The 17,056-nt window shown below is 49.0% G+C and overlaps 1 protein-coding gene across 10 annotated transcripts in view; it reads left to right on the top strand.

Annotated features, from left to right (window-relative positions):
• The window catches only part of Dcdc2c (doublecortin domain containing 2C), a 75,866-nt gene extending 63,382 nt beyond the window's left edge, over positions 1 to 12,484 (top strand). For 3 of the 10 annotated variants that reach the window (XM_070014636.1, XM_070014638.1, XM_070014635.1), the window contains 2 exons: positions 7,055 to 7,102; positions 11,800 to 12,484. In XM_070014636.1, the coding sequence (XP_069870737.1) occupies positions 7,055 to 7,102; positions 11,800 to 12,110 (359 nt within the window). In that variant the 3' untranslated portion in view covers positions 12,111 to 12,484. Of the gene's footprint in view, positions 1 to 3,350; positions 3,445 to 5,837; positions 6,025 to 7,054; positions 7,103 to 11,799 lie in introns of those variants that run through there. The other 7 variants (XM_070014639.1, XM_070014644.1, XM_070014641.1 and 4 more) reach the window with 7 other exon arrangements.
• The last annotated feature ends 4,572 nt before the right edge of the window (positions 12,485 to 17,056 follow it).

The following is a 17,056-nucleotide window of genomic DNA, read 5'->3' as shown; positions in this document are numbered from 1 at the left end:
ATAAGAGTCTCAGGGAGTTTCCTGCCCGGGCTGGCTTTGAACTGTGATCTTCAGATCTCAGCCTCCTGAGTAGCTTGGATTACAGCGTGAGCCATCAATGCCTGGTCCAAAATTCTTTATTTGGAATTTTCCTTTCTTGTCAGGGCATCTTTAACCTGCATTTCAAGAGAGGTTTTTTTGTTTTTTGTTTTTTGTTTTGCATAGCATCAGCTGTTCCCTCTTTCCCACTCATTCCCTCCCTCCCATCACTGCCATTGAGTTGCTTAGTTCATTTTGGTCAGTGTCCAGTGCAGCTGATGGGTCCTGCTGTTGTATGTTTTCCCCTGGTTCCCTCTAGTTCTGTGTCATCCTCCTGGTTCCCCTCCGGTGTGCACATATATACCATACATGTGATCAGCAGCATGGGGTTATTTAGTAGTGCTTTTAAACTTTGTTTCTTTTTTTTTTTTTTTGGGTCCAGTCGTGGGGCCTATACTCTGGGCCTGGGCCTGGGCGCTGTCCCTCAGCTCTTCAGCTCAAGGCTAGTGCTCTACCACTTGAGCCACAACGCCACTTCTGGCTTTTTTTTTTTTGCTTATGTGGTGCTGAGGAATCGAACCCAGGGCCTCAGGCATGCAAGGCAGGCGCTCTACCACTGAACCACCTTCCCAGCCCTAACCTTTGTTTCTTAAGTCTTGTTAATTTCGTCGTATCACCTTACGTTTTGGATTTAACATCCACTTACCAGGGAGACCATGTGCTGTTTGGCTCTTTGCTCTTGGCTTACCTTGCTCAACGTGATTTCTTCCAGCTCCATCCAAGAGAGTTTGCATGTTCCATCTCAGTATTCTCTTCTCTAAACCAAACCCTTTCAATCCTGTCAACAGCAGTCACGTGACTGGTCTGCAGTCGCTGCTCTCTGGTGTGTGGATGTCTGTGTGTCTGTGGCTCCACGATGCAAGCAGAGCTGGGGCTGGTGATGGGCTGGCGCATTCCTCCCACAGCGAGTTGTGCATCCAGGCGAAGGGGGAGGGCAGGGGCCTTGTACTCGTTCTTGGGCCATTGTATTTGTTCTCGGGGCCGTTGGAACAAATGACTGCAAATGTCTGCCTGTAGCAACTCCAGTTTATGATGCTATCATCCTGCTGGCCAGAAGTTTGACATGCTGTCATAGACCGGAGTTGGTTGGGAGGGCCAGCGTTCCTGTCCTGGGCTCTAGGCCTCTTCTGGCATGTAGAAATGCATCAGTGAAGCTCTCCTGTCACGTCCTCACACAGATGCACGTTTGGGGGTCTCCCTGTGGACGCCTGTGTTCTGTACCCATGATTCACGAATGTGCTGAGAGCGCTTGGTCTTTCTGTGACATGGCTCGATGTCTTTGACCCAGGTGCTCCATCAGCTGAGGCGCAACGTGGTGTGTGGGTTTCGTGCTTTGGTTCCCACGCCGTTCCCACGGCTGCACCTTCGGGTCTCATTGGATGTCTGCTCTGACTTCCTGTGGCTGTGTCACCCGAGTGGAGAACACATGCATACAGATGCACAGAGACACACACAGCCAGCTGAGTGACAGTGTTAATACAGCCCACCATGTCTCCAGCCATAGAAGGCAGCAGTGTTCTAGAAACTGCTTTCATAGTTAGGACAAAAGAAAACAAAGGAAATACCTTGAAAAATTTGAAAGCAGAAACATAGCAAGTGGCAGAAGGTCCCGAGGTTAGATGCTGCTCGGCTAGGGGGAGGGAGGGAGGCAGGGTTTCCTTTCAGTTATAACCACAGGTCACCGGCTCACAGCCCTGGGGACCAGGGGCTTCACTTGGATCGTGCTGTGTTTCAGAGATTATTGCCAGGGACATTTAAAAAATGTCCACACGGCTTTCATTTTTATTTAGATTCATAGCAAGACTGAGCAGAAAGTATGGAGAGTTCACAGGGACCTCTGCACCCCAGGGAAGAGTTCACAGAGATTCCTCCACTCCAGGGCAGCAGAGCCTACCCCACAGCTCACACCCCTCACCAAAACCGGCGTTGGTTACGATCGATGAACTCGCTAGACACATCATCAGCCCAAACCTCTGGTTCACGCTGCGCCTTGTCCTGGGCATTCTGTGGGTTGTGGCGAATGTGTCATGAGATGAACCCATTGTCTGCCTGCCCCGTGTCGTGGTGCATGGCTAGCCGAGCCTCCCTCCTCCACCTGCTCGTCCCTCCTCTAGCTCCTGGCGGCCACACCTTTCACTGTGGGTAATGCTTGCCTTTTCTAGGATGTTCTTTCTGGTCTTGTTGGCCTCTCTTGTAAAGTCTGCTGTCTCTGGAAGATACTCAGGGGCTCTTCTCCAGCACTCTTCCACTGTACTTCACACCAGTGTCTTTGCCTGCTCAGGCTTAGTGTCAGGAAGCGCAGAGGTCACCTGGAAGGGTTATTCGCTCAACCTCCTTACACGTGTAGACAGAGGCTGGCATCATCGGAGCCCGCTGGGCTTTCACCAAGATCTGTTGTCGGAGTGAAGTCTCTGTGATTCCTGTTCTAGTGACACATGTGAAAGGAGTGAGCACTGGCAGAGAAAGGAGGGTAGACACCAACAGGGTGTGAAGAGCACGGACACAGTGAAGTCTGCCAGGGACCATAACATACACAAGAAGAGCTTGAGGGGAGAGGAGCAGACGTGGGCTGGGCACACACTGGTGACGTGGGCTGGGCACACACTGAGTGGTGACGTGGGCTGGCACACACTGGTGACGTGGGCTGGGCACACACTGGTGACGTGGGCTGGGCACACACTGGTGACGTGGGCTGGGCACACACTGAGTGGTGGGTACTAGGGCAACTCCTTGTTTCCCTTCCTTCCTGTGCCCCTGTGAGGCTCAAGCCTGGGTTGGGCATGATCAAGCACAGGTGCACTGAAAATATCCTATAAAATACTTCCATGCCATGTATAAGGTGTGTTGAAAGACAAATGAATTTTATATTTTGACTTGGGTCCTGTTTTCAAGATACCTCATTATGTACACGCCGACATTCCAAGATGTACAAGCAGTTAAAATCGGAAAGAGGTGGTCCGTTTTGAATGAAGGAGTCCACCTGTACTTGACTTTCTGGTTGGTGAAAGGAGGTTATTGTGAACTATCTATTCAGAGACGGAGTTCTAGTCCCGTTCACTCTTACACAAGGGTGACTTCAGACTGGAGATCACTAGCCCTTATCTGAGTCTCACATTTTCATGCTCTAAAAAGGAAGGATGAGATCACTCCAATCCTTGGAAAAAACCCTCAGAAACTCCTTCAGTGGAGGAATCTGACTTCTGTTTACATACACATCCAGTTTAGTATCACCAGAGGTAAAATTAATGTCAGTGTAACATAATCTACCCTAGGCACTTTGTTCCTGTGATATTGTGTCCAGTGTCCACAATTTCATCTCTTCAAGAGAAAATATCAGCTACTACAAAATTAAGGAGTAATCCACAAAATGCCCAGTCAGTACTCAGTGAACATGCCCAGGTCATGGAAAAGAAGGGAAGGCTAAAGTTGTCATGCTTGAAGAGGTCTAGGAGACACATTGGCTACATAGGAAATGCTGTCTTTGACTGGATCCTGGACAGAAAAAGACATGAGTGAGGAATCTGGTGAGACGTTAATAGAAGCTGTGGGCAGAGTTGTACAGGTATGGATCTCCATTCCCAGGGACGCGCCATGGTTGGGTAAGTGTCAGCATCGGAGGCTGGGCAACTGGTCTACCAGAGCTCTCCCACTCCCACACCCCTGGAGACGCTTGGAGGAGGAACAGTGTGTGTGTGGAGGAGAGGGTGCTGTTGGAGGTGGGTGAGGACGGAGGACGGTGGGCTGGAGGTCTGCAGATAACTCAGAGCTTCTAGGAGGTGGTGGGGCTTGGGTGGGGCAGGAGAGAATGGAGAGTATAAGGTCCAGTCCCTTCTGCCAGGCCTGTTGGGAGAGCGTGGGGGAGGAAGCAGCCAGCACTTGGAAGGGTTACGGGTGAGGTGCTCACAGTGAGGACTTGGTGAGTCTTTCTGCAGGGTACTTTCAAATGTGTTTTAGAAATCTGAAAAACAGACTTCCCCTTTGAGTAAGAAACCCCCATCTGCAAGTTTATCCTAAGGCCATAAAATTAGGAATATTTATTCCCTGGTGTTGGGCTTAATTTTGGTCACAATTTGTATCAAACTCATGATTCTTAATTATTTCCACCTTTGGCCTTATCTTCTCATGTTTTTATGGTGGATTTTTTTTTTTTGAGACAGGCTCTAATTATGTAGTCGTTCCTGGCCTAGAACTCACAGTATGAATCCCTCAAACTGGAACTCACCCTTTGAATTCCTCAAACTTTGACTTTCCTCCCATTGCCTCTTTTATTTTTTTGTCGGTCATGGGGCTTGAACTCTGGGCCTAGGTGCTGTTCATCTGCTCTTCAGCTCTAGGCTAGTGCTCTACCATTTGAGCCACTGTGCCACTTCTGATTTTCTGAGTGGTTTCTTGGAGATAAGAGTCTCACGAACTTTCCTGCCCGGGCTGGCTTTGAACTGTGCTCCTCAGATCTCAGCCTCCTGAGTAGCTAGGATGACAGGAGTGAGCCACCGGTGCCCGGCTCTCCCATTGCCTCTCAGAAGTGTGCAGTTATAATGAATGCGCACTTCTGTAATGAATGTTTATGCACTCGCAGTACTGAGGATTGAACTAAAGGCCCCAAGCCTTGAGCCATTCCCTCAGCCCTTTAGCCTTGTTTTTCAGAAAGGGCCTTGTGCTCTAGCCGGGCTGGCTTCAGACTGTGATCTTCTCGCTCTGCCTCTGTAGTGGCTGAGATGACAGAATATGATGAACCTCTTTGAGTACAGAAAGTGCCAGTGCTGTAAGAACAAAGCCCATCTATAGGGCTGCGGGGGAGCTGTTAGGTGGAGCTTACTCCAGCCCTCAGATGATCAAGAAGACCCTCCACATCCACCTCAGTGAGTGAGAGCTACATTCTGATCCAGCTGTCCTCAACCGTCACTGCTGATGTGTTTATGGCTCACAGAGAAGTCAGTGCCTAGGTGATAGCTGCCAGTGGCTGCTGGCCTTTGCCTGAAATTTGAGGTACTCAGGAGGCTGAGATCTAAGGACTCTGCTTTGAAGCCAGCCTGGGCAGAAATGTTCATGAGACTCTTATCTTGAAGATAAGAGAATTGAAGAATTAATGATCAAAAAGCCGGAAATAGAGCTGTGCCTCAAATGGTAGAGTGCTAGCCTTGAGCAAAAGAGCTCAGGAACGGTGTCCATGTTGAGTTCAAACCGCGGACTGGTACACACACACACACACACACACACACACACACACACACACACACACACACACTCACACTCAAATACTATTTAACTTTGGGCTTCATATACTAATTATACTTAAATTTAACCCAAAACATTGGATTCATTTTTACAAGCCTGGCCTTGTCACCTGCAGCCCTGGGTGTGCAGCCCTGGGTGTACTGACAGTCACAGAGGTTGGTGCAGAGGAGAAGCAGGCTTGAAGCAAGTGTCGCACACATTGCTTGTGCTGTTTGAACCACATCAGCTCTACTCAGGGAAATGCTTCTGTCTGTGGACGCAGCGTGAAGCTGCCCTCATGGTCCAGCTGTGGGGCTCTGGCTAGCTCCTGCTGGCCTCTGATCTCACGTGATTATAATGAAGACCGGACTTCTTTCCAGATTCTTAGTTCTTGTTATTTTCTTTCTCTGCTTGAGTTTTCAGATGCCCGGGCTGCTGCTGGCAGTTTAATGTCTGTAATCATCTCTCCTCGCATCCTCTTGACTCCTTTCAGTGACTGTCAGCTGCTGAGCTGCTCACCCACGTCTTCTCTTCTCATTTGACAGAACGTCAGGACCTCAGGAGCAGCTTCCATCTGGTTGTTATGTGTTTCTTGAGTTCGGCAGACCTGAAGGGCCTCTTAGCAAGAGCATTTCTGTGTTAACGGTGCCGACGGCAACTCTGACGTGCAGACGCGCTTGTGTAGAATAGAGCCAACATCTCCAGCTGGCTGGCGATGGAGCAGAGACTCCTGTAATCTTTGCAATACCTGAAATCAGAGCATGGTCTTTGGGTGGACGGTACATAAAGCAGATCTGCAGAAAAGCTGAATTGCACTTATTTTACACTTGTCTCTTGCAAGTGTTGGTGTGTGGGATGTATCTCTAGTTTTTGAGGGATTACTCTTTTTATTGCTGCTGACACGTGAGGTGGGTTTCCAGAGGCAGCCGTTCTGTGAGCTGAGCAGGGTTCTCCTTGTTGGGAGCTGGCCCCTCCCCCACGCCATCTCGTGTGCCTGCCTTGATGTCCTTCCGCTCAGTGCTCCCTCCCTTCCTCCCTCCTTGGGGAGGACACGTCGGAAGACCCACGTTTCCAGTGGCTCTGAGATCTCAGAAAGTCCAGGAATGACGGCATAAATTTCTGCATATTGAGAGCGAGACTTTTTATTTTTTTAATTATTTTTTTTAATTTAAATTTTTATTTTTTGTGAACATACTGTACAGAGGGGTTACAATTACATGGGCAGGATAATGCGTACATTTCTTATCAAGCATTGCAGCCTCCTCCTTTGTTTACCCTTCACATCCCTTCCCAGCCTCCCCCCTAGCCCCCCGACCCAATCCTCCCCCCCACCACCAAAGTTGTAAAGTTCGTTTTCGACATGACAACTTGTACTTTTCATTGTTGCAACGGGTCCACCTGTATCCTTAAACGACTTGTTTTTCCCCATCTCCTCCACAAATTATACCGACATCAAGTATAGTGAAAGCGGGGGTGCGAGACTGTTTTTAATAGACTTGGAATAACTGGCCCCAAGTTCTGTCTAGCCAGTTATCATTCCAAACACTCTTTTTATTGTGAACATACTGCACAGAGGGGTTACAGTTACACGAGCAAGGTAATGAGTCCATTTCTTATCCAGCATTGTTCTTTTGTTTTTCCCCAACCATCCCGTCTTGCCCATCTCCAAAAATTCTCTAAGTCATAGATCTTATAGTGAAATCTCACCAGGAGTGAGTTCTTTGATTACCTACTGATGTCTTTTTCTTATTTTTAATTTTAGCCTCTCTCCCGAACCTCAACGAGAATAAGAAAGTGGTTTCACTTCCTGGTAAGAGAATGTCTTGCTGATGATGATTTGGGGGTCTCAGTCATGACAGAGGCAGGCATCTGCTCTGGGGGGCTGTGCGTGACCCCACTGGGCATCTTCGGGGGTCTTCCCTGCCCTTGAGAGCAACCGTGGGCTCTGTTCGCACCAAGAGGGTTATTTTGTTTTGAATGAGCGACACTCTCACAGCTCGCGTTCAGCCCTCAAAACCATCTTTGGTATGGCCGTTTTAGGATATCTGAAAGATGTATGTTTTGACGTACCATTTGTACCTCTATCTGGCACGTCTGTCAGTCACACATTTATTTTGTTACCTAACCATGACAATATGCTGTAAAAAAGGAGGAAAAGTAAAGGTCAAAAAGCACAGGTTTCAGACAGGAGACCTTGGGCAGATGTGGGGTCCTGAGGTTCTGCAGACAGCAGTCATAGCCATGTGGGAGCTGGGAGGATGGTGGTGGGAGCCGGGGGGATGGTGGTGGGAGCCGGGGGGACGGTGGTGGGAGCCGGGGGGACGGTGGTGGGAGCCGGGGGGACGGTGGTGGGAGCCGGGGGGATGGTGGTGGGAGCCGGGGGGATGGTGGTGGGAGCTAGTTGGATGGTGAATTGAGTTCTGAAAGGAGACATATAGAACACCTCATGCCAGAAATAACCCATTGATGATTGTGCTTAAGCAGCAACTCGGGTCTTTTTGGAGATGCGTTTAATATATACTCATGTAGCACAAGTGTTATGGTAAGTTGCTAGCCTCTGAAATTAGGTATATTAGTATACTATTTATATGAACATGTCTTTCTATCTGATTTTGTCCTTCCTTTGGGAGTTTGGGCATGGTCCGTGTGTGGGGAGCCAGGCATCTCTGTCTCACTCTAGCATGACTCCTCTGTTCTTCAGACATTCCCTGAGCTCATTCACGTGCCAATTAAGTGCTTAGAAAACAAGACAAGTAGGGCGTACTCCTGCCCTCGGGGGCTCAGCCTGCTGGGGAGACACACCCCTCCCTGCACACACCGTGACACACCCCTCCCTGCACACACTGAGACACACCCCTCCCTGCACACACTGAGACACACCCCTCCCTGCACACACCGTGACACACCCCTCCCTGCACACACCGAGACACACCCCTCCCTGCACACACCGTGACACACCCCTCCCTGCACACACTGAGACACACCCCTCCCTGCACACACTGAGACACACCCCTCCCTGCACACACCGAGACACACCCCTCCCTGCACACACCGTGACACACCCCTCCCTGCACACACTGAGACACACCCCTCCCTGCACACACTGAGACACACCCCTCCCTGCACACACTGAGACACACCCCTCCCTGCACACACTGAGACACACCCCTCCCTGCACACGCTGAGACACACCCCTCCCTGCACACACTGTGAGACACACCCCTCCCTGCACACACCGAGACACACCCCTCCCTGCACACACCGTGACACACCCCTCCCTGCACACACTGAGACACACCCCTCCCTGCATACACCGTGAGACACCCTCCGTGCACACACCATGAGACAGCGTCCCCAGGGAGCCTGCAGAGAGCCACAGCCAGGCTCGACTCCCCGGGGTGCGGGAGAGCGCAGCGTCCGCCCGGAGCGCTTGGGGCTGCCCATCCCACGCAGCACAGAATCCTGTGTTACTAGCTTTAGTCTTTATTTTTCCTCCATAGCACCCCATTGTTTACTACTGAAGCTTAATGTGACAAAAGCCATTCTGTGTGTGTGAGCAGGTTTTCACATTGGGTTGGACTGTGTTCAATCCAGAAAGTCAGATATGGTCAGTTGTAGAGGACTACAAGGAGTCCCAGGGACAGACTCCTGGGCCAAGGAGAAGCTGTAGGGAGGGAGCACCCGTTATGATGGAGGGCTGTGGTTATGAGGGAGGGCTGTTCTGAGGGAAGGCTGTTCTGAGGGAAGGCTGTTCTGAGGGAGGGCTGTTCTGAGGGAGGGCTGCTGTTGTGAGGGAGGGCTGTTCTGAGGGAAGGCTGTTCTGAGGGAGGGCTGTTCTGAGGGAGGGCTGTTGTTCTGAGGGAGGGCTGTTCTGAGGGAGGGCTGCTGTTGTGAGGGAAGGTTGTTCTGAGGGAGGATCATCTTTTTGGTTGTTGGCTGTGGAGTTTGAATTCAAGGTCTGAGCACTGTCTCTAGCACTCTACCACCTTGAGCCACAGCCCTACTTCCGGTTTTCTGCTGGTTAGTTGGAGAGCCTCATAGGCCTTCCTTCCCCAGGCTGGCTTTGAACTGTGATCCTCAGATCTCAGCCTCCTGAGTGGATAGGATTACACATGTGCGTCTTGGGTGCCAGGCAGAGAGGGTCTTCTTGATGAGGAGGGTGTGGTTGTGAGCAGAGTCTCTTTATGAGGGAGAGTCGTGGTAAAGGCTGGGCAGTGGCACAGAGGAAGGGATGTGGGCAGGACTGAAGAAAGATGGGATTCTGGAGAGGAACCACGGGCGCAGGGGTCTGTGAGGGAGCACAGGCCTGTCGGCAGGTGGAAATGGAGACGGGATTCAGCTCTCGGGTCCTCTGTGTTAGTGACAGTGGGTAAGAATACCAACCCACGAGTGGGGACAGTGGCTGAAGCCCCAAATCCTAGCTACCTGGGAGGCAGATATTGGGAAGTCTCCCCAAGTTTGGGGCTAGCCTGGGTGTGAAATGAGAGGGTCCATCTCTACCAATGGCTGAGTGTGGCGGTGTGCATTTGCCACCTCCAGCAGCACAGAGAAGCACAAGCAGGAGCTGCAGCCCGGGCTGGTAGAGATCTTACCTCAAAAATAACCAAGGCAAAAAGGGGCCAGAGTCCAGGTTCCAGTGATGGTGCCTGCCCCGCCAGCATGAGGCTTGATGTGACACCGACTCAATAGCTCCACACAGCAGACGCTTCCTCACAATCACAGAAAGCCCTCCGTGTGCTGGTGGCTCTCCTGCACATGGCGGCCCAGGGACCACCGCCTTTTTCAACAGCTGAGATGGAGCTTATTGCAAAAGGGGAAAGAGAGACATAGGAAGTCGTACCAGACCCAGAACCCTCTCAGCCCCGAGGGGCCACCCTGGCATCACCCCATTTGTCTCGAGAAGACGCCGTAGCTGGGAAGGAGGTCTCGGGCAGCTCTCCCAAGGTGTGATAGCCCATCAGCCCTGGTGGCCAGCTCTAGTTTGTCAGGTGAAGGATTTGGCTTTTCATTCTGTAGGCAGTCTTCAAGCAGGGGGATGGTATGATTAAGTTTGTTTTAAAAAATTGCTTACTAACAAGGGAGAATGGGAAAGGTAAATCTCTGATTTAGTATTTCCTTCATCAGACAATGAGGCCTGGACCAGGCAGATGGCTAGGAAGGAGCTGACAGATTTCTTGAATGTGTTTTCTTTGGTTTTGTTTTTATCAGTTGTGGAGCCTGAACTCTGGGCCTGGGCGCTGTCCCTCAGCTCTTCAGCTCAAGGCTAGCGCTCTACCACTTGAGCCACAGCACCACTTCCAGCCCTTTCTACTTATGTGGTGCTGAGGTATCGAACCCAGGGCCTCCTGCATGCAGGGCAAGCGCTCTACCACTGAGCCACCTTCCCAGCTCAGGAGCTAACAGATGTCTGGAAATAGACAGGATGGTCCAGCCTGGGCATTTGTTGGATATGCCTTGTGTTTTCTGGTTTGGGGTCTGCTGTTGAAGATTTTGGTGGAAGACACATGCTGAATTTTATCTGTATCATCTGAATTACCAGATTTCTCTCAAGCTCTGTGAGGTTTCTTGCTGAAGATGCTTTTTCCTGTGTTTTTGTGGTGAAGGGTTCAGTTTTCAGGACTGTCCTCTGATTTCCCCTGCCCAATGGCACTCACGCCTCCCTGGAGCGGGGAGACTACCGGGGCTGGTGTGAGAGGCACACATGACTATGAGGTCTGATGTCTACTTTCTATGCACTGGTGGCTCACGCCTGTCATCCTAGCTACTCAGGAGGCAGAGATCTGAGGATCGTGATTCAAAGCCAGCCTGGCAGGAAAGTCTGTGAGACTCTTATCTCCAATGAGCCACCAGAAAACTGGAAATGGAGCTGTGGCTCAAGTGGTAGAGCACTCGCCTTGAGCTGAAGAGCTCAGGGACAGTGCCCAGGCCCAGAGTTCAGGCCCCACAACCGACAAAACAAAACATGGCCTCCTCCCCCATGCACTGCTGTCTCTTCTGGGCCACCTGTTTTTCTTTCTTTCTTTCTTTCTTCCTTCCTTCCTTTCTTTTTCTTTCATGAAGGTGCCCCTCCAACTCACTGATTCATGCAAGAGCAGATCATCTTTCCACTGTGGCTTCTCAGATTTTAAATTAATCGTGGCTTGTCTCCTCATAGCTATGATCTGGCAGCACAGCGCTCATTCCTGTTTCTCTCAGACGTGTCTATTCTATTGCATCCTACCCTACCCTACTCCACTCTATCCTATGCATTTCCTGCTTGGTGACATGGAGTCAAGTGATGTTAAGCTCAAAAGGACATTGCAATACAATACCTGTACTACATATGTATAATATGTTATTATAGCTTATTATATATATCTATGTATAATAGCGTGAAAATTATTTAACAAATATCGTCACAAGCACCACAAAATCCTTGATGTGGTAGCCACATTTGTCTTTTTGTTTATTTCAATGGCTATTATGTTTATTGGTGATTTTGTTTTATTTTGTTTTACTGGAAACAAGAAAAGGAACAACATGACATTGTAGAGGAAGAAACCACAGCCCCACTGCCTGAATCCCCAGTTAAAACAGAAGATCACAGTCACCCAGCCATGGCGCCTCACTCCCAGGACAAATCATCCCAGATACAGGAAGAACAAACACCCAGTCCAGACTCCTCCCTTGGACAGACATCGCCGGAACAGCCTTTGCAAGATGAGACACCTGAGCCCCGAGGTTCTCTTGGTCAGTCTTCTCTTAGACAGCCTTCCCCGGAGGAGACCCCGGAGGAACCAGTGTCCCCTGAAGAGCTATCCCTGAGACAGACTTTGTAAGAACCGATGCTTGAACAGTTAGAATGCCCCGCACGGTCACGCGGGGCAGCCTCCCGGGAAGAGACACCTCCCTGATCAATAAGAATCCCACGCGCTGTCTCCCTCGGGACAGCCCCTTTAGAAAGAGAAGATTCAGAGGCAGCAAATGAGCGGAGTGCCATGGTGAGCAAATATCAGCCGTGCTCTGACGCTGGGAAGGTCGCGAGGCACACGGAAACAAAACGAGACGTTTCTTTCGTATTTATGCTGAGGTATGCAAGTAGAATGTGGAAACCGTGAATTCCCTATTTTGATGTCCAGATTTAAAGTGAAAAAAGTACAAAATTACATTTGTGTGGCATGTCTCCCTCTGTTTCCTGCTGGCCGACCTGGAAGGGGCGGGCGTGGCTGGGCGTGGCTGCTACCTGGACACCCGGCACGGGCCTGCCCTTCTTTGCCCCTCAGCCCGTTCCCGGCACCTCTCAGGACTCAGCCGTCCTGCGAATGGCCGTGTCCTTTTAGCTATCTGCAATGCAGTTTTCCTACTCAAAAATGAATTAAAGCATCTTATAGCAATGATATGTGTATGTATATATGCTCAGAACACATGCACATCATATTTTTATGTGTTTGCACGTGTTTGGAGTGTGTGTCAGGAACGGGCAGTAGCCTCTGGAGGAATCGTGAGTTTTTAGTGCTTAGGAGAATGGACTCTCAATTCAGACTTGAATAGTTTGGCCTCTCTGTTCATTGCGTGAGTGGGCTGCTGTTTCTCCATTTATTCCAGAGATTGGGGCTGAGAATAATGCGTGACTTGTTGGCCATGGGGGTAATCACTTGTTGTAATTACTAGACCCATAGAAGATACCAGAAAAATGCTGGGTACTACCATGACTTCATGGTAGTAACACAAGTAAGGTGAGATGATTCTACCCATAGGCTGTGCTGAGGTGATTGTTTGATTCCTTAGATAACTGAGCTTCTCAACTGTAGAGCAAACCCAGGAATGGAACCTTTAGGATTGTCAACGTCTGCTCAAAGACCACGTGAGCGGTCCCTCAGTGAATGGGTTGTGTAATGGCCGTGGCCGATGGAGCTGGCCGTGGCCAGCCGACGGTGTTGGCCGACGGTGGCACCTCTACCCACGGAGGGATGTGCAGTCTCTGGAACCCTCCTCCACATCCTCCTCAGCTTGTTCAGCTCCTCAGTCGTTTCTTGCACAGCCTGTCTTCTGTGGGATGGCGCCATTCAAGGAACTTGAGAATGACGTCTCCTGCTGTCTTTGTGCTTAGCCCTGTGCTGCTGTCCAGGGCTCCCGTGCTGAGGCCAGCGCCCCACGGCAAGGGGCCGGGTGTCTGGCCTCCAGCCCTTGCTGACAGTGTGACCGCAGGCTTTCCTTCTCTCGCCTGCTAGTTGTGATCCACAACTAGCAGGGGGGGGGGTGGGGAAAGGAGGTGAAAGCAGTTTGAGTCTATAAGAGCTCACCCCATGGTCTGTTAGCAGCCTGCCCCACCCCCCCCAGGACCTGTAGTTTGTAGGCATTAGGCACTGGGCTTCCACTCTTTCCTGTTTTTTTTTTTGTTTGTTTTTTTTGTCGGTCATGGGGTCTGCACTCTGGGCCCAGGCGCTGTTCCTCAGCTCTTCAGCTCAAGGTTAGCCCTCTGCCACTTGAGCCACAGCACCACTTCTGCCTTTTTCTGCTTATAGGGTGCTGAGGAATCGAACCCAGAGCCTCAGGCATGCAAGGCAAGCGCTCTACCACTGAGCCACCTTCCCAACCCCACTCTTTCCTGTTTTAAACGTAAAATATCAGGTCCATAATAATACTTAAAATGTTGTATAAATCAAACACTCAGAAATTAAACACTCGGATTATTTTTACTGGGGTAAAAATAGATTTTTTTTAATTTAAGGGATATAAATTTTTAAAAAATGAAGAAAGATTTCTTCTATTTTTTTTTTTTGTCGGTCATGGGGCTTGAACTCTGGGCCTGGGCTCTGTCCCTCAGCTCTTCAGCTCAAGGGGAGCGCTCTACCACTTGAGCTACAGCGCCACTTCCAGTTTTCTGGTGGTTTTATTGGAGATAGGAGTCTCACGGTCTCTCCTGCCCGGGCTGGCTTTGAACCTTGATCCTCAGATCTCAGCCTCCTGAGTAGCTAGGATTACAGGCGTGAGCCACCAGCGCCCGGCAAGATTGCTTCTAGATGATATGTGCTCTGGCGCTCAGGTTTAGGAGGCCTGGGTGTTAGGGGGGAGCTTAGAGGACTTCTCCAAGTATCATTCGGTATTATAAGGTGGACAAAGATACAAGTTCACATACTGAAGATGGGGGCATAGGAGGGGGAGACCAGGGTGAGATGGGGGAGACAGAGGAGTAGAGGACAGGGGTGAGGGGATGAAGTCAGAGGGGTGGGGGACTGTGGGGGACAGTGGGGTGAGAAGACAGAAAACTTAGCCCAGTGGATAGGGTGGCCCGCAGAGCGTGGCCGTGTGGCAGTGCGGCGCGGCCTGAGCTCTGCAGTGACCACTCATCTGATGCTGCTGAGCCCAGTTCTTACCTTGCTGCTCAGAATCCACACGCACACAAGGCCAGCTCCTGGGGGAACCAGAGGAAAATGTGGCCAAACAAAGCTCGGAGCATTTCCCTGTTGTCCGGCTCTTCTGTATCTTTCAGATGACCTGGGAGTGGACACCGTAAATGAACACAATCATGTTTTATCCACTGAAATAAAATTTCCTCCAGTCACAGGCTTTCTTCCACCCGCATGTGGACATTGAGCAGTGAGCACATCCTGTCTGGGTGGAACTAAAGTCGCACGGTGGTGTCTTCTCCAAACCTATGGACAGGGTCTGAGCAGGGGCCTTGCTCCTGCCCACCTCCTTGGTGACACTGATGTCAGTAAGCGTTTAAAAGAATAAAACATGGTTCTTCCACTGCACAGTGATATTCAGAAAGCAGAGGAATTTGCAACTGCCTGTGCCGGTTTCCCTTCACTGCTTTCCTTGGAAGGTAAATGAATAGTGTTCTTTAATTTAGATGTTGCTCCCCCAGTAGATATCTATAACCTCTGCTATAGGAAGTCAAGTTATAAAAACGTTTTACCCTTCCAAGTGATTCTCGGGAGTTAGCAGTGAGAAGGGCTACATGAATTATTCAATTATTTTTATGAAGACAAAAATAATGCTGGTGTCTTCCTTAAACCATAAACACAACTACCAAAGACATACATACATGCACACATAGATTCCAGTCTAAGTCTGAAACAGCAGTTTTTATTTGGCACATGTATTGTCCCGACCCGCCAACGAGGGCAGTGAACCTAAGCAAGAAGGAATGAAGGGACAAGAGACTCGAAGAATGACAGCAAGACAAGGGTTCTGATCAAGCTGCCAATTTTTATTTTTCACACAAGGGTATTTATATGCTTGGAATAAGGAAGCTTTTTCATTGGCCATTAAGGAAGCTTTTTCATTGGCTGAAGCAGCTGCAGGGCGCTTGCTTTGGGGCAAGGTGAAAAGGTGGTCGTTAGTAGCTGCAGGGTGTTTGCTTAGGGCGTGGTGAAAAGGTGGGATTCTGTAAACTCAGCCTCAAGATGTTCCAGTGAGATAGTTAAGCCTATTATGTTGAGAGACTCAACTTTTGGCTCCCAACAATGTATGTCTGTTTCTAAGTCAGCCTGTTCATCTTTGGTCATGTGAAGGTTGTTTTCCAACCGCACATGTCCCTCTCACCTCTATTCTGTTTGAATTCTAGTCTCATTCAAGGAAGCTGTAGGCTATAAAGCCTTATATTTTGGTACAGAAAGGACAAGTACTATGCGCAAAGTTAAAATTTTATAGTTGTCTTAAATATGTTCACCCCTAAGATACTATTATTAAGGATGTAAATGTATTTATTGTTAGTAATTGTTGTTCAGTTATATCTATTGACAATAGACTTAATAGTTACAGCTTACATTTTTACTGTTTTTAAGAAAGTTTTAAAAGTTGGTTTAAATAATCAGTTTTAATTCCAAATGCCAACTGTCTAAATTGTTATAAAACTTACATTGCCTTTTGAAAATAGCCAGATTGTATGTGTTGCGAGATCCAGAATCTAAAGGATTCAAATAGTTTACAATTCCATGTTTGTAAACTCTTAAGTCCAACAGTGTTTTATAAAAAGTTTGAATGTGAGCTGCTTTCTTCTGCAAAGTAGTTTTCATTGTTGTAATTGTACAAGGCTGTTGTTTAATTCCCAAACTTCCATTGGTGATGCAGTAGCTCAAATGCAAGTTGACATTTTCTCCTTAAGCACACCCAGGTGACTTGAGGCCCCAAACACTTGAAAATGCTGGCAGGCACTTAGGAATCTTCTGGAAGTCTAAAATGTATGGAAACCTTTTTTTTAAACTTCCTTTTAACTTACTTTCTCTCTATTTCTCCCTTTCTGTTTGTAGGAATTGAATTGAGAGAGAGAGAGATCTCTTGGCTTTATTTTCCTAAAGTAAGACACAGTCATAGATTTCATGACAGAAATCTCACAGTTTCCATGGTTTTAATGAAGTATACAGTGAGACCAGCAACTGAAAGTAAAAAAGGGTTATGAGATTGTGTGTGTGTGTGTGTGTGTGTGTGTTGGTCGTGGGGCTTGAACTCTGGGTCTGGGCATTGTCTCTCAGCTCTTCAGTTCAAGGCGAGCATTCTACCACTTGAACCACAGCGCCACTTCTGTTTTTCTGAATGATTTACTGGAGATAGGAGTCTCATGGAGTTTCCTGCCTGGGCTGGCTTTGAACCATAATTCTCAGATCTCAGCTTCCTGAGTAGCTAGGATTACAGGCATGAGCCACTAGCATCTGGCTTAGGTTATAAGAAATTTTAAGAGAAGGCTAAAGGTAAAAATGGGCAGTAGTGAGAACTAGTTTAAAGGATGTTGAGAGTTGGAAGGGCAGTGCTAGGGAAGTAAGGGTGGTGAGTAGGTCCA

Source organism: Dipodomys merriami, unplaced genomic scaffold (genome assembly GCF_024711535.1).
Source record: "Dipodomys merriami isolate MVZ:Mamm:240054 unplaced genomic scaffold, mDipMer1.0.p SCAF_99, whole genome shotgun sequence".
Classification (NCBI taxonomy): Eukaryota; Metazoa; Chordata; class Mammalia; order Rodentia; family Heteromyidae; genus Dipodomys; species Dipodomys merriami.
This window is presented reverse-complemented; position numbering and strand designations above follow the sequence as displayed.